The 22,774-nt window shown below is 40.6% G+C and overlaps 4 protein-coding genes across 4 annotated transcripts; 2 read left to right on the top strand and 2 right to left on the bottom strand.

Moving 5' to 3' along the window:
• Window positions 1-2,449: 2,449 nt before the first annotated feature.
• LOC118438039 (highly reducing polyketide synthase pks5-like) lies at window positions 2,450-5,379 on the bottom strand. Its single transcript, XM_035857726.1, has 2 exons — window positions 4,890-5,379; window positions 2,450-4,812 (listed from the first exon to the last, which is right to left on the bottom strand). The coding sequence occupies exons 1-2, from the start codon at window positions 5,325-5,327 to the stop codon at window positions 3,328-3,330; spliced, it is 1,923 nt and encodes a 640-aa protein (XP_035713619.1). The 5' UTR covers window positions 5,328-5,379; the 3' UTR covers window positions 2,450-3,327.
• A 36-nt stretch (window positions 5,380-5,415) lies between these two features.
• Window positions 5,416-7,830, bottom strand: LOC110857126 (reducing polyketide synthase swnK). Its single transcript, XM_035857919.1, has 3 exons — window positions 7,306-7,830; window positions 6,998-7,077; window positions 5,416-6,934 (listed from the first exon to the last, which is right to left on the bottom strand). The coding sequence occupies exons 1-3, from the start codon at window positions 7,828-7,830 to the stop codon at window positions 5,416-5,418; spliced, it is 2,124 nt and encodes a 707-aa protein (XP_035713812.1).
• An 11,692-nt stretch (window positions 7,831-19,522) lies between these two features.
• On the top strand, window positions 19,523-20,038 carry LOC118437963. The gene is made up of 2 exons (XM_035857559.1): window positions 19,523-19,648; window positions 19,709-20,038. Exons 1-2 carry the CDS (start codon window positions 19,564-19,566, stop codon window positions 19,978-19,980), a joined length of 357 nt encoding a protein of 118 aa, XP_035713452.1. The 5' UTR covers window positions 19,523-19,563; the 3' UTR covers window positions 19,981-20,038.
• Window positions 20,039-21,336: 1,298 nt separating this feature from the next.
• Window positions 21,337-22,626, top strand: LOC118438128 (zinc finger protein 888-like). Its single transcript, XM_035857918.1, has 3 exons — window positions 21,337-21,661; window positions 21,746-22,153; window positions 22,228-22,626. Exons 1-3 carry the CDS (start codon window positions 21,542-21,544, stop codon window positions 22,624-22,626), a joined length of 927 nt encoding a protein of 308 aa, XP_035713811.1. The 5' UTR covers window positions 21,337-21,541.
• Window positions 22,627-22,774: the final 148 nt, after the last annotated feature.

Raw genomic sequence — 22,774 nt, 5'->3', positions numbered from 1 at the left:
AATCCCAGGGGCTACTTTCTGGAATTGTAGGAGAATGTCGATGGCGGTGTCTCGATCGGCCCCTAAAATGCCAACCTCGCACTTATCATGATTGAGGTGTAGCCTCACTCCCACACCCATTCTGGAAATGGTCTCCAGAGCCGCCAAAACCTTATCTGGAGAGTCCGCCACGGCCCCATCGTCGAGATACCACATATTTAGTTCCGTTTCTAGCACTTCGACGATGGGGTGGATGACTAGGGAAAATAGGGCGGGACCCAAAGGGTCCCCTTGATGGCACCCTAGGAGCGAAGGGATTGGTATTGTCCCGTAAAAAAGCGACGAGGGTTTGGCGCAGCACTGGGACACAAATGGAAAGATTGAGGGAAACCGCTCCCGAAAGACATTGAGAAGAGTATCCCGCCGGATTTCATTGAAGGCGTTCCTAAAATCTATCTTAAGGAACGCCTTGGGGGTGTGGTGGTCGTGGTTGAAATAGACCCGGGCGGTGTGGGCACCAATTTCGGCACCACCTTTGACGCCAACTCCCAACTGGTGCGGAGAAAAGTAATTCGTGAGGTCAGGGGTAATTCGCGCGACAACAATTTTGGCCGCGAGACGACGCCATGTGTTGCCCACGGCGATACGTCTAATCCCGCCAGACTTCTTTTTCAGCGCTGTCAGGGACGCGCCGTAGAAAAGGGGGCAGAAGATATCGGGCACTCCACCGTTGTGGACGTGGTTCACAAAAGATGCAATAGCCTCAACGAGGCCGTCACCCTCCTCACCGTGGGTACACCCCAAAAGGTCTTTCAGGATTTGAGGCCGCATTCCGTTAAGTCCTCCCGCCGATCCTGGCGGGAACGTTGATATGGCCTTGACCACTTCGTGATCAAGTACAGGCGGGATGATGGGATCTTCTGGAGGTGGCGGGAAATTTACTGGCAGTGGATGGGCGGGATGTTTGATGAGAAGGGCAGAGAGTTACGTCATCGTTGGGGGCAATGGAGTCGTCTGAACATGCGAGGCGAATGGCACCGCGAATGTCGCCGTCCGAGAGTTTGGCCTCGACCTTCTTCGCAGTTGTATCGGCGGGGGGCCCCTTTCTACTTGACGGTGGACGTGGGGGGCTCGCTGGTGGGATGGAGAAACGCTAATCCCAGTCAGCAGTGGATGCCTTGACCCAGGAAGTCAAATTCTTCACCTCATCAGTTTTCTGCGGGACGGGAAGGGTTGCGTAACTGAAGAGGAGCAACGTTGCCCAGACTTCCTCGTCATCTGACTCGACCACCGCCTTTAAAACTTTAGTGCGGCACCTTGAGACTTCCATCCTTGCACCGCGGGGTACTCTGCGTAGGGTGGGTGTGGTCGCCTTAAGACGCGATAGAATTTCCCCCCAGTCCTTTCGTTGCTGTGGTTGTGGTCCCACTGGTGAAGGTGCGTCCGCCCATTGGATTCCGACAAAACAGTTTTGGGATATTCCTTTCGACCCGATTCGGCGCGCTGCGGATTCGGGAAATAGCTCCTTAATATATTTCCCAAGCGTAGTATCCGCTACTCCTCCAACCCCACAGCGGTCCACAAAAACGGCATAGCGGGCAAAGACTTCGGATTTCTTTAAGAGAACTTGGGGGTGCGAATTAGGGTCGACAGCGAGGAAAGATTCACGAATCCACCGTTTTGTGAATTCGGTAGTTTCCCTCCAGAGAGAAGTGATGCGTCTGGCGGTATCCGTATTTCGGGGGGATTAGCGAGAGCCCGGCCGGACGCAGAGAGAAGCGATGCGTCTGGCGGTTTCCGATTTTCGGGGACATTAGTGGGAAACGGAACGGGCACCGAGAGTAGCGACGTGTCCGGCGGTGTCCGATTTTCGGGGACATTAGTGGGAACCGGGACGGGCACGGAGAGTAGCGACGTGCCCGGCGGTGTCCGATTTTCGGGGACATTAGCGGGGGCATTGCCGGACACAGGGAGATGCGACGTGTCTTGCGGTGTCCGATTTGAGGTGAAACCTGATAAAAAGCGGCCGAATAAGGATTGGGATCGAGGTGCTGCCAGGCCAGGGGGGACCAACGGCGGGTCTTCGCCCGCATCGGGGGTATCGCCCATCATCAGATCCATCATCGACATGATAGCCTGTAGTTGGCACCGAGCGCGAAGATGGTCCCAACTGGTCCCACTCGGAGAAAGATAAATGGATCAGAACAAAATCACTTTGACTAAAATGCGCATTTTGACTAAAATCCCAAAGAAATTAAGAGATTTTCTTGCCCGATTAAGGCACATAAAGTGCGTGGGAGTGGCCAACCCCACAGGAGACGGTCACTCAGTACTCCGTGCCGCCCCCTGGAAGTGCAGGGACCACCCCCTACACTAACAGAGTAGTGGGTGTCCGTGCTGAAACCAGGTAGTAGTAGTAGTGGTGAAGGGCCACAAGAAAGAAAGAGTCCACTCGAGAATAAGGGAAGGAAGTCCCTTCACAAGTCCAGGCCGAAACTACGAAATTCGTAACGGTCTATAAGGTCACCCGGGCGAACGAAATTGTCCCAAATTCGGCTATCACACTTTCTGAAGGCCCGATGAGGAGGTAGTGATGATTTCTGGGGGTGTTGGTGGCCCGTAACATTCAAAACTTTAGCACAAAAAAAAAATATTCCAAGAGAGGAGAAAATGGGACGTCCTCTCTCTCTGGCAGTCTCTCTCCCTCCCTGAAGTCCTTGTGCATTGATACGTAGATAAGCGAATCTAGCCCTAGCCCAATAAAAAATTATGGCTTGCAGTTAAATATGACGGGTTAAAAAATAGGTTGCGGGAGATCCTAATTCAAGGTTAAATTTCTCCTTTCCGGTAGATGCAGACGCTAATATGTTATCAATTTCGTCTCTTTTATCCCACGTGATACTTTGGGTTTTAAAGTTAATTCCAATTAGTTTGTCGATCACTCCATTTGAGAGCGAGGATTTGTCAGAAAACACAATCCAGTAACGTGGGAGACCACCTGTTGGCCCGCTCTGAATTCTGGAATCTTGATTGAGTTTTGCTATTAATGAAGTGTTGGCACCATTGTAACTTTTCAATGAAATAATATCCTCAAAACCGATATTTTTTAATAGGTTCATCCAATTGCAGATCGACAGTTCGCAATTCCAAGGTCGCATGCTGATATCTTCAAATCTCTAGAATTCATTTAGTCCTCCAAACGTTAAATTGAACTCTCTGTTTGGGGTTACTGGCTCTGTTAAGAGGAGAGTCCCTCCTGGTCTCAATACTTTCCTTATGTTTATTAATGATTCCTGAATATCTCGCGTCGCATGAAGTACGAAGGAAGCCACGATTATGTCATAATGCTCAGGTATTAGACAGTGGATCCTCCTCCAGGTTAAATAATCCGAACTTTGCAGAAATTTGAGTCTCTGCAAAAAGTTTTTCGCCATTCTCTAAAAACTCTGGGCGTATATCCGTGAAAGTATATTCAAAATGTGATGGTCCAATTTTGATCATGTTGTTGATCAATAACTGTGCAGAAAACCCAAACCCCGCACCACATTCCAACACCCGTACCACAGCTCGGTTCCAAGAATCTGCATATCGACTTAGAATTTCGCACTCTGTATCATTTATCCCGGCTCTCTTTTTCATCATAACAGCTTCTTTGTAAAACAATTCGGCTGGTCCAGCCTTTTCGTTTTCAGGAAATAACATTTCATAGGCATTAAGCTTCCCAGTTAGTATTTGTGATAAAGTTTCCCAAACGTTGTCCACCCAGGGTAACGCTTCTTTAGTCATGTTGCTTCGAAGGGTCTGTATTTGCTTCAAAATTGTATCAAGACATGGTAAAGATTCTTGTCGGTGAAATTGGTTGCCAATTGAGTTCATCCATCCATCCTTTTCCAGTTCAGTAAAAATGTATCGAACAAATTTAGTTAATGATGGATTGATCATTAGATATGCACATACTTCTGACAATTCCCTAAGTGTGTTGTCCAATTTTAATTCTACAATTGCCTTTAGCATGTACAGTCCAGCAAGCTTGTTAATATCTGAATAAAATTTTGCTTCAGGTTCCGTAAAATTGTCGTATATTTGGGACATGTTTGTAAAATCTCTCAGGCAGATATCGTGACTGATGCTTCTTCTTTCGTCTGGCCCAAGCCATTGTTTCCAACCATGATCAGCCATAATCGGGTATGGCTTACGATGAGAATCAATAAGGGCAAGAATATTTGGGAGCGTAGTTTCTACATATTCTGTTCCAATCAAGGAAACCATAAGGTCGCCATGCTCGTTATACAGATGAGATTCAAATAGTTCCGAATTAGCAGAATATCTGATATATGCATATCCTGAACCTTCATTTCTTGGTCCCCACCATGTAAAGTTTTCAATTTGTACAGGGACGGCTAGCCGTTTAAGATGCTCCGGGTATAGGTGACCCAAGGCCACAAGTTGCCTTTGTAATATGGAGTCGACGGCCCATGGGTGGATAGTGAACCTGTCCAAATCCTCAGTTTTTTCGAATGTCCTGAATTTGAAGATAAACTCGTCGTTTGAATCACTTTTCCAACCACGCTGAACAACGCGTAGTGAAGGCCCAAAATTAAATCCGTACTCAAGGAGTTCATCATAATCGTACTTGTTCTTTGAAGACATTGCATTTGTACATCGATTTTTAATTGTTACAAAGTCATATAAGACTGGGTCAGGAGAGGAGGGAGAGATGGTTATAAAGTCTGCGGAAGCATTTCGAACCCATTTGTGTTGTTTATCTTCTAGTCGCAATTTTGTGAAAATTGTTACCAACATTTTCCCATCACTAGAGCTGTCAACCGTAATCTGTTAAACATTCAAAACCATCTATATAGTACATTCTAACCAATGTGATAGGCGCATTGCTTGTGAAGAAGGCAGACCTGAAATTCTGTAGGAATATTCTCGCTCAAGCAAACTGGAGTGTGGATTGCAAAGTTCTGGACACATAAGGGGCTTAGCGGTTTAACAAATACATTGTCGCTACAATTAGCTGCTGCGTGGCCAGCTGTCATACACATATCCAGATATCCGGCACATGGAAACAGGATTTTATCAGCTACTCCGTGATCCTTCAAAAATGGAATGCGGTTGACATTAATATTGTTTTTGAAAATAGTAATAGCACTAGCGTTGGGAACGAATCCACCAAGCAATGGGTGAAATGGGAGAGAACCATCTTCATTAAATGTCAGCCAGTGACTATTATCTTCAAAATGGTAGCCAGGAATTTCAATCTTAATTGCATCCGAGTATCTATGAATGTTTTTCCAATTTATGGGAACACCATGTGTGTATAGTCTCCCCAACGAGGATAGCATAGATTCCCAGTCATTTGTCTTCCGGCGTAAAGATGGGACTGCAGATATTTCGTGGAATATCTATAAACAACCAGAATTATTAAAGTTGTCAATTAGGTTTAATTGAGAAAATGATTACCTCATCCAAGTTTGTCAAAATTAATGCAGAAAGAACCGGGTGCGGTCCAATTTCTAGGAACATAGTCAACCCCTCCATTCCAGCCGTGTTGCTGGCGTTGAAGAAGCAAACTTTTTCCCGAGTATGTCGCCACCAATAGCTTTTGTCAACCTCAGACATGATACGCCCCTCAACGCTTGATATAAATTTACACCTCTTGGCCGTTCTGAATTTAATTGTTGATAAAAGTTTATCGTAATCTTCAAATATTGGGTCCATAAGTTTAGAGTGAAAACCATGGGAGGCATCAAGGATGTGGCTCTTAATCCCATTGTTGTCGCAATATGTTCTGAATTCAGTAATTATGTGATTTGCTCCAGAGACAACAGTTTGGGTCAAGGAATTCACAGCAGCAATATCAAGCCAGTTTTTAGTGTTGGCAAATGCTCGCTTCATTTCTTCTCGAACAGTATCAACACTGGACGCAACGACAAGCATACCCGACGGTGGGAGAGCGTCAATGAGTTTGGACCTAGTGACCACCAACTTGAGAGCGTCCGTCGGACTCAAAATGCCAGCTGCCACCGCTGCCGTAAACTCGCCCAGACTATGACCCAATACAGCATCTGGTACAATACCCCAAGACTCCCACAATCGGAGAAGGCAAAATTCTATGCAAAATATTGAAGTTTGACTATACAAGGTGGAACTGAGCAGATTACTATGTTCCTCATCCCATAGAGCTTTCCTAAGTTGCAATCCAGACTCCAATTTCAAAATCGAGTCACACCAATCAAAATGGGATCTAAAGACGGTACTTTGATCGTAGAGAGATTTTGCCATGCCTGCATACTGCGAACCTTGACCTGTAAACAGGAAGCAAAGCCTTGGTGGTATCAGGGGTCGAAGTAGTGGTTTCTGGATAGATTCAATGGACGATAAAAGTTCCTCTCTTGTAGATCCGATGACAAGTTGTCGTAGTTGGAAGTGTGGGCGTGATGTATGCATCGTATACTCCCAGTTAGTTAGTGAAATACTGTTTGATGGGTCGAGAAAATCCCTGTAAGCTGCCACTTGTGCAATTAGTGCTGCCTCAGTTTTAGCGGAAAATGTAAGAATTTTTTGTTGTCTCGAATCTCTGCTAGTAAAAATTTTTCCTGCGTACTGTAGCCGAGGTTCCTCAAGAATCAAATGAGCTTGGGCTCCTGTTATTCCGAACGAATTTATCCCAGCAATTCGATGTTTTCCATTGTTTTTTCGTTCCCATGGAATAGCTTGGAGCGGGAGTTGAGCTGGGATAGCAGCCAAGTCGATTTCTGGGTTTAGTTGAGTGAAATTCAAATGTTTCGGGATTAGATTGTGATGCATTGAAAGAACAGTCTTATGAATCCCAGCAATCCCACAAACAGATTCGGTATGACCGATGTTAGTCTTTACGGATCCTATTACTAATGGTTCTCGGCGAATTGAAGAGTAGATTTTGGCGATAGCAGCCACTCGATGGGGTCTCCTATGGGTTTATCATTAATGAGTGATTGCAAAGGCCGACGCCATAACAATCTTGAATAAATACCTACCTATTGGAGTGCCGGTTCCATGCGTCTCCACGTAATCTACATCGTCGGGAAGGATGCCAGCGCGGTTGAGAGCTAACTAGTTTTAAGAAATACCAATTGTTTCCATTAGAATCATTCAAATTATTCTTGTTGGCTGAAAACTTTTGCTGCCACAATGAATGGCCCTCTTAATTAGTAGGATTTCGTAATCCTAGTTTGCTCAGTCCTAAGTGGGCACAAATGTACGTTTTTCACCGTTGAAATCGTCAAAAAATACGTACCCTGACTAATATCTATAAATTCATAAATACTTTCAGATTCCAACCTGCATGGCTTTAGCCTCCACATTGACAGATGGTGTGCCCATACTTCTGCTTGTTACCTCTTGCACGATGGCCGAACCCCGGATTACCCCCCAAATCCTGTCCCCATCGGACACTGCGTTGGATAGTCTTTTTAAAATTAAGACACCCACTCCTTCAGCCCTCCCAAATCCGTCGGCCTCAGCGTCAAACGTCTTACATCTCCCATTTTGTGCCACAAAGCCTTCCAACAGTCCTGGTGTAAATGGATGGAGTAATAGGTTAACTCCGATGGCTATTGCGACGTCACATGCTTCATTTCGTAAACTGTCGCATGCGATGTCCACCCCTGCAATCGAGGTAGAGCAGCCACTTTCCATGGAGATGCTTGGTCCAATCAATTCGAAAAAGTGAGAAATTCTTGCCGTGAGGGGCCCAAGTGAATTCCCCATATAACAACGAATGTACTCAATATCCATTCCAGTTTCCTGTATCATATCCTGGTAGTCGTTACGCCACCTATTTTGAAACTTTTGATGTACAATCATATTTCTAAAGTTTTTTATCTTTCACTTACCAACCACCAAACACTCCACTTAACGAGTTTTTTAGGGAATTAGGGTCAATGCCAGCGTCTTCCAAGGCCTCCCACACTACCTGTAGAGAAATCCTTTGTTGTGGGTCTAGAAACTCCAATTCTGCAGAATTTGTGTTAAAAAACTTGGCGTCGAAGGTGTCGATTGGACAGGAAAGGAAACCGGCCTCTGTATTTCTCACGTTCTCAGCCCGAATAATGGAATTCTCCTCCGTCCATCGACCTTCCGGAGCCTTCCTAATTCCATCCAAGCCCTGTTCCAATAATTTCCAGAATTCCTTAATGTTATTCGCCCCCGGATAACGACACGCCATTCCAACAATTGCTATCGGACAGATGGGATCCCGTTGAGTTACTACCGGTCTAGGAAGGTGACATGTATCTCCCTGCCAAGTAAATAATTAGCTGCATACAAATTGCTTAAAACAGTTTATATGGAATTATTTAAATGAAACATGTGCATGAAGAAATATAACAATAAAACAATTTGTTTCATTTTTGTATTTCTTCATGCATATGCTTAATTTTTATATTCCTTCATGCGCATGTTTCATTTTTGTTCAAGCACCAATTCAATTACTAGTGTCGTACTACTTACTTACCTTCCTTTCTTCAGGAGAAGTAAGAGAATTCCAAAACATTTTAAGATCTCGAATTATAACACATTGGTTTGTCATCATGTCCTCAAGCTCTTCATTCGGATGTCCATTCAAAAAACAAATCATTTTAATCTCATCTCCTAGTAGCTGAGTTGGATTTGAGCTAGAATAATAACAAACAATTAGCACACTTAATAGTAACTAAATAGGGCATATTACCTTTTCATATCAAGCTCGAAACAGTAGTCAAACTCCTCCAGGGGCGACATCAAGTTATTCATTTCGCCTGGTAGTAGTATTTTTAATTCAGTAAATTCTCGAAAAACTTACACACGCAAATATCTGTACCAACACTATTTAAATATGAACTAAACATTATAATATTTGTGTTATTATATTCACCGAATAATTGTTCTTGTTCAGCCACGAATTTGTCCAGATCAAAGTCTCGCATTACTGCGGTATTCATCACAATAGCAGCAAATTTTTCCCCATTTTCATTCAAGCCGCACCACTGTACACCATTGAGGCGAAATAAATCGTCACAATTTTTTACCGGTAGGCAATTGCAATCCAGAAATACGTGCTGCTGACCGCCGCCAGCCAGCAATTCATAGACCTTGAGTTTAGCCAAGGACCGAAATTGCCAGTTCTTATCGGATTTCACATGGGAAACTTTATGCACCTCGCTCTGCAGATAGTAACTGGAAAAGGTACATTTTTAGATTAAAGCTTGCTATTGCATTTAGCATTGGATTAATGGGGGTATTTAATTCGAGTCTGCATCGTCAGCAACGTTAGCAAAAAAAATTGGCATAGAAATGGATTTGCGAACCTACACTAGCATTTGGTTTGCAAAATATTTTTCACAAATTTTGGAATGAGAAAAGTCCATACATAAATACTTATTTGTTATCGAAGTTTTGCCTCTTGAATTTTTGAAATTTTGTATTTTGTAAATTTCAGACACAAAACTTTGATAACTAGCTAGCTTAGTTTCTACCTTGACGGATAATACAAGAGTAAAGTCCTGTCAAGAAGACGTTGTCTCAATATATTTGTAATCTGATATGTAATTGAATATTATAAACCCTGGTAACGATAAATTGGAATAAGTTCAAGGGTTTTGTTAAAATTTAAAAAAAATTGGCAACTAATGAAAAGTAAGTATTTTTTCCATAGCAAAATTCGGGACATTTGAACCATCCTGTATTTCAAATTTCTAAACTTTATCATTCGTGATCTCTCTTCACCACGTTGGTTAGAAAAATTCACAATTTCAAAACAAGGTATGCTGCAATGTGAACATGCGAAATCGTATTTGGTAGCATTAATTATTCTTTAAAAAATAACGGTAATCGATATAGTCTCACCTCATCTCTCGCCCTACATTGTCACTAATAATGACCATGAAAGGTCTCGTGGTCAGCGTCCTTTTCAACGCCCTCGCCAAACCGATACATTTCCAGGCTTCTTTGTCATCAGAAGCATAGCTCACCCACCACTCCATAAAGTTGCTACCTCCCATGTTTTTTACAATTCTGAAAATTAACACTTTCAAAATCTCAAAATTGGAGAAGTTTTCAAACTGTTAAATAGATTATTGAAATTAGATCTCAGTATGTTAAAGTTTAAACAATTTCTGTTTCAACTATTTGTAAACCCGGAGTTTATATTACATCGTAAGATGTTAATAAATCTTATATACGATTGTAGATATTCATAAGTCTGGAGAAGCAATTAAAACGAAAGAATGTAATTATTTACATAAGATAAACTTTCAGGCGAAACGGTAGTAGATAACGAAGGATAATTAAAATTGTTTTATTATTATAACAATAAAGCGTAATGCAAAGTCGTTCTAAACATGATGCCGGCTACATAAATCTGTGGATTCAAGCATGGCACACATAAATATAATAAGCATCAAGATAATGGTCGTACATACATAATAAACATACACATTTTGCACTCAAATGATAAATCAGCATTGTTGTGCAGAGTCAAGACAATGTAAGAAATTCTCCTTTGTCCAGTGATAGAATGGCAAGATTTTGGCACAATTTCAATGAAAATGTATTGCATGAAGCATGAACTATGAAGAGCACAACTTTATTTAGCCCGAATCAGGTTGTTATCAATAATAGAGGTGGGTATAGTACGACCACGAAAACTTAGTTTTTGACACATTTTGCTCATCTTTGAATTTGATTAATAATTGAATGTTCTACATGTGTGCAAAATTCCAAGTCGATTGGATAAGTTTTGCGAGCGTAATCGATGGACAGACAGACAACAATGACGGATACATACCTACATAAGCCATGACTTGGGCTAAAACTACACAGAGCCAAGCCTTTATACTTGGTTTCTTTTATCTGGGTGGAAAATATGCAATCGTAAAATGCCAGAATTAACATGTACATATTTATTTATAAGAAAAGGTAAGAAATTCTTCGTTGTCCAGTAATAAGATTAAAGATTTTATTACAAGTTCAACGAAAATGTAGTGTATGGAGGGCGAACTATTAAAAAATAAAAACTGCCTAAAACAGGAAAAATACGTATCTAAAACGAAATAATTTACGTATTTACAACATCCTGAGCCGGCTTCGAGTATATACTTCTTCAACGATAACATTTTTATGCTTCCTATTTAGTCCTACTAGGTAACCGCTTTTGATGTTCCGCCTAGATTTTGCCAAAATTCATCTCATTCGAGTCCAAATTATCTGCTGAATGATTCGACAGATAATTGCGTGACACCAAAAACTTTCAGATGGAACATGTAGTACAAATTGGGAGTGAGACGAAATACATACTTCATAATAAGTAAGCGAAAATGGTGTAGTTTCGCACAATAACTAAAGAGAACAAACTTTTTTCTGCATTTGTATTCAATTTTTATACCTTCTTTAGTTTTATTGTTGTTCTAAATTAGCAAAAAATACGTATGCAACAATTTGAATTTTTTGAAGTTATGGACTAATGTATGGACAAATTGAAAATCAATTATTAGAATAATTCAAATTACTTATAATGTTCTAGATATTATTATGTTTTATTATTCCTGAAAAATGTTTAAAACTACGAGTTTAATTTTATAAAGAGTTAGGGTGTTCATTACGAGTTAGGATCGATACCAATCTTTGCAAAAAAACTTAGGAAAAATTTCAAAAAAGTTTGTATGAAAACTCGTTTGCGAACTTGCGAATCTCCAAGCGTAATATTTGGGTCGAATTTTTTACAAAATTATATTGTGACACAAACATGTAATCACATGGTGAACACCCCAATTATTTTTTTGAGCTGGTAATTCTATTAATTTGGCAAAACTATCATCCTTGGTGTATCATGGAACGTAGTTCCCTTGTTAGTGTATATATGAATTTTATTACCCTAGTATTTCTATACTTATATATTTATCAAACAGAACCTAACAATTTAGTGGATTTGCGCTAGGTAAATTGGATTAAAATTTCCTCCAAGGTTGATTAAAATTTGAGATAACACAATAACATTTAAAACAATTTAATACAATACATACAATGTTATTGTGAACTTTACTCTATGAGAGTTAAAATTTATCCAAGGTTATAGAATTTTCGTTAAATATAACGCATATTTTATTCATGTATGTATGCACGTTCGTCAAGTAAATTGTACATAACCAGTTGTGTCATAGCAAAACTGCGTTTGAAAATTTTTGCAAATTCGAAGCTTATTTGGAGTAGTATACTTTTACTTTTACAATTGATGAAACTGAAACACATAAATTTTTGTAAATACGGATATAGAGCAATCTACAAGCTGATATGAACCATCTTTCCAGTCTTATTTCTCATTGCGTTGGCAAAACTACAGGTAACATAAATAGGTCGTTTTTCGTACATACATAAGGATACTACAACATATGTATCCAAAGAGAAACGCAACCTGAGAGTAGCAAGTAACGAAGCTTTCCAGCTTAGTACATTAATTTAGGAAATTTTAATAGTAACAATCAGTGGTCGGGGAAGCGTGGTAGGTTTATCTATACCCCGCCCATGGAACTGGGTATAGTCCATTTCATTCATAATCATTTCAACATTTTCATCACAGAAAATGATGTTATAGTGTAGTGGATAAAGAGTTGATATTAGTATTTATCGAAATTATATTAGTATTTCATGCATGTTTATCCATTTTTCTACGAGACACAAGAATTTTCCTGCACGAAAATTGCATGAAAATGCTTTGAAAATGCTGGATGAAATGATAAAATGAAAATGCTTTGAAAATACTGCATAAAAGTGGGTTTCATGCAATTGCATGAAATTTGCATTGCATAATAAAGTGAGCCTGATACGACCACCTCTCTCATTGACAGATCAAGGGTAACACCGTCAGTGACGTAGTAAAATGCCACCACCACCACGATTGCTTCGTGTCCTGACTATACCCAGTACCGTGAGGTAGGTGGGTATAGGTCATACATATACATATGAGCGATCTGGCAAGAATGTGCTATTCCATGGGTGCATGTATGCAGGTAAACCTAAACTACTTCAACAGCTTTACATCACAACGTTTTATGAAATTCGCGAAACGGGTGTGTGTGAAATATCTCTAAATCTTGCATCATTTTCAAGGCTTTTGTATGCAGTCTTTCTGAGCTGCAGTTTTCGTCATGTGATCCGACGAGCACCAATAGGAACGGGTTTCGTGCGGTGGTGGCGCACCCGAGTTGCACCCGAGCTATGACTCGGGTGCACTTCGGGCAGTCACGTGACGAAAACTGCAGCTCAGAAAGACTGCATACAAAAGCCTTGATCATTTTAAAGAAATAAATCTTATAAACGGCAACTACATATGTAATTTTATTCCACTCATATTCCACTCATTTCACTCATAGTCCACGATTTCAAAATTGCTATGGACCATCAGACCATTAAAATCATCACTAATACGGGAAACCCGGCGTCGCTGAAGCCTCTTATAGCTGCATATTTGTATGGATTTAAGGTTGCTTTGGAAAGTGTGAGTGGTGAGTGAGTGGATTGGATATACATACAAATTATGCTTTTATGTACAAATTGATTGCAAGTTTTTATTGATAAGAGTGGTGGTGGTTTTATTTTAGTTTCACCTCATGGAAAGCATCGTCCCCGTCTTCCCGTTCTGGTGGCGAATGAAAAAACAAAACTGTTCGAGACAAATGTAATGGTTACCTATTTACTCGAGTTGGCAGGCATCCCTCATCCTAGTGCAAACATTTTAAGTCTTCTCAATTTTGAAGAACATTCACTCTTTGTAAGTGACTCATAGCACATATTACTTTTTAGGGATCGTCCATAAATTACGCGACGCAAAAATCGCAATTTTATAGACCCCCCCCTGTCCCCTTTAACATGAGTAACATAGGTACGATATCATTGGAGCCTTAGACCCCTCCCCAATGTATTATTACAAGTAGGGACATCAAAGTGTGGCCCTTGCTTGACTTATGCTGTAGAGATGTCACAGCCATCCGTACCCAGTGGGGGGGTATTGGAGAGGTAGTGATATCCTCAGCATACATGGATAGAAACTATGCATGCCCCCCAGAGGAGATGCGTCAGTTGGTCTCATACTGTGAGACCAACGGTCTACCTCTGGTGATAGGGAGTGATACCAACGCACACCACACCATGTGGGGTAGCACCAATATCAACAGCAGAGGTGCACAACTATTGGATTACATTGGACAGGTGGATCTGCACCCCATTAATAGGGGACACAGAGCCACCTTTGTTGTATCGAATAAGAAAGAAGTGTTAGATGTTACATTTGTATCCTCCCATTTGCTGGACCGGATAAAGGCCTGGTGGGTCGACGACAACGAAAGTTGCTCTGACCACAGGTATATTCGGACCAGCCTAAGCCTTGGTCCACCTGACCCTATCATCTATAGGGACAGGAAGAGAACAAGGTGGGACCTATACAAATCAGTATTAAAAGGACTAACGGAACTTGACCCTGCTAGGGCATGCCCAATGTCATCTACGGAGGAGATTGAGGCAAGCGCTAGTAGGGTCAGTAACTTTATCCATAAATCATACGATGTGGCCTGCCCTGAAAAAGTACTCAAATCCAGGAGGAAGAGGGTACCTTGGTGGAGCCGTGAGCTGACTTCTCTTCGGAAGGAGGCTCGCAGGCTTTATCGGGTTGCCCGCTTCGGAGGAGAGGAGGCATGGGCGGAATACAAAGCTGCTCGTAACTACTACTCCTACGAAATGAGGAGGAGGAAAACTGCCTCGTGGAGAAGGTTTTGTGAGAGTGTCGAGGAGGCACCTGTTGCTGCCCGACTCTCGCGCATCCTTCGCAACGATGGCACAATCAAACTGGGATCACTGGACAAGGGTGATGGTGTTTACACCAGGACCCTTTCTGATACCTATGAATTATTATTGGACCAGTCGTTCCCGAGGGACCCTCAACGGGTTCCATGGGAACCTGATCATAGTAAAGTAGATGATGAATCCATAAATCTGATGATTACATCTTCAAAAATCAGTAACATAATTAACTCGTTTGGCCCACTAAAAGCGGCTGGAAAGGATGGTATCTTTCCAGCCCTTTCACAGCATGGGTTAGCCGAGTTAATTCCGTATTTGGTTCCTCTCATGAGGGGGTGCCTGACCTTTGGTTATACACCTCTGAAGTGGAGAGAGTCCAGAGTGGAGTTCTTACCAAAGCCAGGAATGGAGAGTTACGAACGGGCGTCCGCTTGGAGGCCAATCTGCTTAACATCCTTCCTGCTCAAAACACTTGAGAAACTGGTAGATGGCTGGGTCCGCACGCCTGATCTTGTTGATAGGCTGCAGAGACACAGTCAGTATGCCTATATGAAGGGCGTTTCCACGGAGGCTGCCCTTCATCAGATCGTTAGTCTTGTTGAGGGGGCCCTTGACTCTGGCGAGTACTGTATTGCAGTGATGTTGGATGTTAGGGGCGCTTTTAATGAGGTTAGATCTGATACCATTATCCGTAGCCTTAGGAGGTTTGGCGTCAACGAAGTATGTGTTCGATATATTGAGCACATGCTTCGGACACGAACCACTTGGGTAACTGATTCTACTTACGAGATTGGGAGGGTGGTGGAGAGAGGGTGCCCTCAAGGGGGTGTCCTCTCACCGCTTCTCTGGGATCTGGTCGCAAGTGAAATTCTGGAGAAACTGCATCATCGGTTCCCTCAACTGTACTCACAGGGCTTTGCCGACGATCTCACAACAGTGGGACGGGGCATTGACCTCGGTACAGTGGGGAGTCATGAGCAGAGAGCAGTAAATCTTGTTAGTGATTGGTGCAAAGAGGTGAGTTTGTCAGTCAATGATAAGCTTGCCCTGGTACTATTCACTAAGAAATACAAATTCATTGCTCCTGTGATTAAGTTGGATGGTATTCCCATCCCTTATCAAAAACAGGTAAGATATCTTGGGGTCTTATTGGATCACAAGTTGAACTGGGGCTCACTGTGCAGGGCTAGGGCACTAAAAGGTATGCGTGCCCTGGCCCAGTGCAGGAGGGCCATTGGTAAAACTTGGGGTCTTTCCCCCAAAATTACAAATTGGATCTACAAATCCATAATTCGCCCGGCCATGGAATATGGGTCACTCTTGTGGGCTCCGGCCACAAAGGTGAAGTCCCACATGGCCTAGTTGCAAAGAGTACAGAGGTGTGCCATGCTTGGTACAACCGGTGTAATGTCTAGCACTCCTACTGCAGCCCTGGAGTGTCTACTGATTAAAATAGTGATTAAGTAATTAAAAATCTCATCCATTAAACCAATAAACTTTTACAAACAAATGTAACCAAGGGGTGAAACCAGTATGTCATACGTAAAAATGAATATCATATTGGTTTTACAAGTCAAAAATCTGTTAAAATTTACTGACCTGTTTTCGACACTTGTGACGAATCAATTTATGTATTTTAGATATTCTTAGATTTGCCGAAACTAGAAGAGAAAGTCGGTCTTGAGGAATGGTTGAACCGTTCAAGTGAGGAATGGACTTCGAATGCAAGGCATATAGCCAAGAGCTGGATACGTGAAGGTCTCAAGGAACGATGCATCACGCGAGACTTGGAGAAGAAATGGGGAACGCCTGTTCCGATTGATAAGTATAAAGATAAGGTATGGATATCTCCTTAATGGACAAAAGTTGCTCAAATGATAATTACTTGATTTGATATACAGGTGTTTTACGTATGGTTTGATGCGCCAATCGGCTACATCAGCATGACCAAGTGTTACACGAAGGACTATTGGAAGGCATGGTGGATGAACTCGGACGCCGAGATTGACATTGAGTACTATCAATTCATGGGCAAGGACAACGTTCCATTCCATTCCATCCTGTTCCCAGCTTCTCTACGCGGCACGAAGGATCCCTGGACCCCCGTTCGCCACATCATGGCAACCGAGTATCTCAACTACGAGGGCGGCAAGTTCTCCAAGAGTCGAGGCGTGGGAGTGTTTGGAAATGATGCGATACAAACGGGTGAGTCCTAGTTTTCGGCTAGCATCAGCATAGTCAATAGGTCAGGTACGTAGGTCTGAAGTCATTAAATATAGAGTGAGTCGAGGAACAGAAACCAGTACCGGAGAGCAATGATTTAAAAAATCTGCAATCTGATTTTATTCATCAGTTGTCATATTACAATTTCATGAACTTAAATGAATGTCCAATCAATTAACCAAAAATCCTGTCCAAGACAGGATTTTTGGCACCATGAAATTACTTAATTACAACTCTCTTGCTGTAATAATTGTTTTACAGGAATACCAGCCGACATTTGGAGATTTTATTTGATCTTTATTCGACCTGAGACTCAAGATTCGGCCTTTTCATGGAAAGACTTTATGCGAAAAAATAACAGCGAACTGCTGAATAATCTGGGCAATTTTATTAATAGGTGCGATGACCAGTTAATTATATCTGCTATTTTTTAAATGTTTGATGTGCAAAATTTAACTATATAAATCTTGATTGGTTTTGTATTTCAGATCTTTGACGTTTTTAGCCAAGTTTTTTAACAGTATAATTCCACCCATGAATTTAAATGACGACGACTTCCGCGTTGTTGCAGAAATCAATAGAGAAATCTCCGAGTATGTGAAATTTCTAGAAGCGTGCAAGTTGAAGGACGGACTTCGTAAAATATTGGCAGTGTCCAGAATTGGCAACGTCTACTTCCAAACACAACAACCATGGACTCTCAGCAAGAATGAGCAAGAGTAGGAGGGCAATTTATATTTATTTTATTTTTAGGGCCCTCCATAAATTACGTAACGCAGAAATTTAGATTTTCTAGACCCCTCCGTCTTTATTTTAGTATGTGTAACATAGGCGCGATATCATTCAAGCCTTAGACCCCCCCTCCCCCAGCTTGCGTTACGTAATTTATGGACGGCCCCCTTTGTATTCGTCAAGAGATGACAATGTTGCAATAATTCTACCTGTTTTTTTCGACTCAGTCTGGAGAGATTTGGAACCATATGCGGTTTAGGGGCTCAAATCGTATTCCTTCTGATGACCCTTATGGAACCATTCCTTCCTAGTGTGAGTCGCAAAATTAGAGAACAACTTAACGTTCCAAAACCCATATTTTCCAAGCAACTCGTTCCATTCCTGAGTGTCGGACATGAATTGGGAAAGGTGAGTGGGCGACAAAATAGGGATTGTCCATATATGTATTACGTCATCATTTTCAACACAAGACGAAAGGGAAAATTTCCCTATGCTCCCATGTTGAAAATGATGACGTAATATATAGACGTGCCCTAATTAACGAATTTCAAATTAAATTGATCTAATGAAAAAATTCATTTTTCCCAGGTTTCTCATCTCTTTAAAAAATTGGAGGCTGACTTTATTGGCAGCCTTAAGAAAAAGTATGTTGGGCAGCAGCAGCCAGGTGAAGCTTAATAAATAGCTATAATAACTTAATAAATAGTTATGTTCCGATGTTAAACTGTATTAATTAATGTTTTCCATTAATAGATTTCATACATGCGTAGTTCGTAAAATTTGAATAAACTCTGTTATAATAATTTGAGGAGGTTTCGTCGGAATACATGGGTGTGGTATAATAATAATAATTTGATAATTAATTATAATAATAAATTATTATAAATTATTATAAATTATTATAAATTATTATAAATTATTATTATTATAATAAATTATTAAACAAATTATAATAATTTGACTTATTTATCTCCACAAATGGAATGGCTGTACATGTATAAGTAATAAAGAGTTAAACAATGAAAACTTTTAGCATGATTATGTATGTATTTCATATCGCATTAAAGCTGAGCTAGTAAATATGTACTTGATAAAATAAGCAATATTTATAATGAGGGTCCTCATTATCCCTTCGAATCTTTAGTATTCTTCGTATCGTAAAATTAGTTGCGACGTTACGAAATTTTGTACGCATAGTAGAATTTTGTCATAAAAAATCACGTCACTATTTGTAAGCTTACGAAGCTTACAATTTTTTAAAGAAGCTTGACCCCTTGTTTTTTCTTCGTCGAGACAATTGTGAATACCCTCATTGACTCTCTTGATGTGCTCCAAATGTTTGCTGCCAGGTCACACAGTACACACAGTTTTACCTATACATATATTTGCATATTTCTACTGCATACATGTATGTATAAAGTACGCAATTATATAACCTTGCATATGCCGGACATACGCAAATATGTAAATCATGACTGCACATTTTACCGACACCCCACTCAAGCGATGAGTAATCAAGTTAAAAATTTTAACTTTATGAATGAATGAATTGTTCACCACTTCATTTAATTTCTTCCTCCATAAAACAATTCTGTCGGGACAATACCTACCTACTTCTTCCTGCCGAGGAAAAATACCACAAAAACAGTTACGAAATATGCCATTGTTACAATATTTATGTGTACAACAGGATATGCTTGATCAACACCAAATTTATAAGCATTCGTTTTTAATTTATTTCACTTCGCAGGAAAACAGTCAAAAAAGTCTCTCCTCCGTGCCCAAATTATTGGTTCATAAATTTCCATCGAAATCATGAAAGCCTTTATCTCATCACCTCTATCCGTCATACTTTTGATTATCGTTTCATTTTCCGGAATAACTACGCAGGAAGATCCAGGTAAGATTTTTATATAAAAAATGATCCAATCAGAATTCCATGTGTCTCATATTTCCCCAGCTCCAATGCCATCCGTCGACGGCGCAAAGATGGGAGGTACGTGCGAACTTCAAGTCAACGCTTTGTCGGGTCTCAGCGTCGCCAAATTGGACGGCGTTTGTTACGATAACAAAGTTACGGATCGAATCTGCTGCAAGAATGCGGGCGTTTTGGGAAAATCGGATTCCGACGGTGGAGCCGTCACGATTCGCCAATCCTGCCAAGCCAATCAATACTGCTGTGCCGTGAAGGCGTTCTTGGATAAAGTTAAAGAAGTCAATGTGCTCTGTTAAATTGTTTCAAATTTTCTAGAAATAAGTTGTCGGAAATTATGAAATAAGAAATTTAACAGTATAAAAAGTAGTCAAATTTCAGGTTTTTATTATTATAATACTGGTGAGTATTACTCACCATTTGCCATTACATATTAATGGTTTTGAAATTTAGAAAAAAACTGTTGCATCAAATTTTAGCAAATTTGTCATTAATAAATAAAGAATGATATTAATTGGAAGCTTATTAATACGGGTAAAATGTAGAAATTTTATTAAAATCCAGATTTGAAAATTATTATTTTTTATTTCACCAATTAATGAGTCAATCGATAATTAATTTCTGATCTGACACGTATCCAGCAAACTCTACCATAATGGAACGTTCATAAATTATGCTACAAAAATGCGATTTGTTAGACCCGCCCTTCCTCCTTGTCACGCCTTACACCCCCTTTTTCACATATATCGCAAATCGTCCTGCCACACAATACTTTTACCCTCCCAACCCACCTAAACCGTGACATAATTTATGTAAGTATACTCGAACACAGAGCATACTATATATTTCAAATGCGTGCAGAAAAATATTAACCAAGACTTCGCACACAAAAAGGGACCTACCTATGTACAAAAATATGGAGGAATGGAGTAAAACAAGTTGGGGGTTTTACTACATTCGGTTATAATTATAACATCCAAGCAGTGGCCGCGGAAGCCATGGGGACATCTAAGGAGATTAACATGGAGCATATGGGAGGGAGGGGTTTACATATGTAACATGCCCAGATGATGGGGACATCGAACAACCGGGGAACATTGTTCTTTTTTCCCCACGCTTCTGTGGCCACTGTATCCAAAGGGCATCAAAATTAGGTAGGAAATTGGGGTATAGTATGGTACTATATCTTATTCCATGGGTATTACCGTCAACTTCATAACCTCTCCCTTTTTGGAAGAAGAAGAGTGGCCTAACAGCTTCGTATGTAGTTAAAAATCCACAGGCAACAGATATTTCCTACATAGATATTTCCGTCCAAGGGGAAAGAAAGGGTTCACTCGTGGTATATTTAGTTTAGAAGTGGAGGATTACTTTCTGTAGCAATCAACCGCACTTTTGCAAGGCTCTTAAGTACCATAGACGGGTGATTCATCGTCAACCCTTTTTTCTCACCACACAAATTTATTATTAGTCTTCATTCAACGTATCTAATAAAAACCAGCAGAACGAATTTGGAATTTGGTCAAGTTACAGCAGAGCCATTAATGTTAGATAAAATCTCTCTGTATATATTTTTGACATGGTTTAAAGTCTAATTAACAAGAAAGTTTTGTGAATACACAGTTAATTACCATCATACATGAGAAATACAATAATGAGAACGACGATTAAAAAGTTGGAAATATCCATTTCATTTGTATTCAAATAGTTGGACCTTGGTGTAAAATTTTGTGGCAACAATTTGCATTTAATTTGTGAAACTTACTTACAGATATTTCACACTTTTCATTCACTTTGACAAACTCTTGTACATATTCATGCTAAAATCTGTTAACTGAAGGCCAATCCAAAAAAATTTAAATGGATGTCCAACCAGGGGAGCAATGGAAATGTTCCAAGTGCTCAAAAACGTTCAAAGGGAAATGGAAACTTACAAGGCACGTGGGCACCCACGACGCCGACGCCAAAGTGAAATGCAAGGTATGGGAATATATTTATTTGTGAAATTGAAAACATTTTCGACCATCAGCGTTCTCATTTTACTTCATCTGGTGACTTGTTTAGATTTGCGGGAAAATTTTGAAAACCCCAGACGTCTTGTCGCTGCACATGAAAAGACTCCACACTGATCGGGAACGCCCCAGTTGCGACATTTGCCACCGGGTATTTTATGACTCAACCACTTTACGGGAACACATTGACACCATTCACAGCACGAGTGAACGACCCCGTTTTCCATGCGGATTTCTCGGCTGTGAGAAAACCTACAAAAACAAGCGATACATTAAGCATCACATGAAAATTGATCATGCCGAGAATGCGGTCCGATTTCCGTGCACACTTTGCAGGAAAGAATTCAAAACGAAGGAACATCTTGATCAACACATTCCCACTCACACGACCGAGAAACCGTTTAAGTGTACCAAATGTGGGAGGAGTTTCGCCCATAGGAAAGTCATGAAGTATCACGAGGTACTTACGTAAAATCAATGTTTTGTAGGAAATATAACAGTAAAAAATTAAATTTCCAAAAATGTGTTCTTCAGAAACTACACATGGAAAGATCCGCTCGAGAAATGTTCAAGTGTCAAGTATGTCCTCGGACTCTTCTAAGTAGACTTGGTTTACAGTACCATTTTCGTGCGAGTCATGTAAATCCGAGGAATTATCCTTCCGCATTTTGTGACAAGATATTAGCGACGTTATCCAGCATGCGACGCCACGTGGGAGTGGAACACCCAGCGAACAAGGAGATTCATTCCTGCGAAAAATGCGAGTTCAACGGTGACACGAAAGCCGGTTTAGCAAACCATGCGAGAATTCACCAGAATTCGAATCGAGCTGAATGCTACTTCTGTGAGGAGAAGTTTGCCGACTTTGGTAAATTGGTCAAACACTGTTGTAGAGTTCATACTCTAGAAAAGTCGAAATGTAAAAGTAGCTGACGATTTACTTCATAATTTGATGTAATCTGTGGCAATGTAACTTTAAAACAATGGTTGCAAATTGTATAAGACTAACTAAACATAAATATTTCAGTAAATTTTCTAAATTCGGTATATTTAAATTGTTCGATAAATTTGAAAAATCGTG

This window comes from Folsomia candida, unplaced genomic scaffold, assembly GCF_002217175.1.
Source record: "Folsomia candida strain VU population unplaced genomic scaffold, ASM221717v1 Fcan01_Sc018, whole genome shotgun sequence".
NCBI classification, from domain to species: Eukaryota; Metazoa; Arthropoda; class Collembola; order Entomobryomorpha; family Isotomidae; genus Folsomia; species Folsomia candida.
This window is presented reverse-complemented; position numbering and strand designations above follow the sequence as displayed.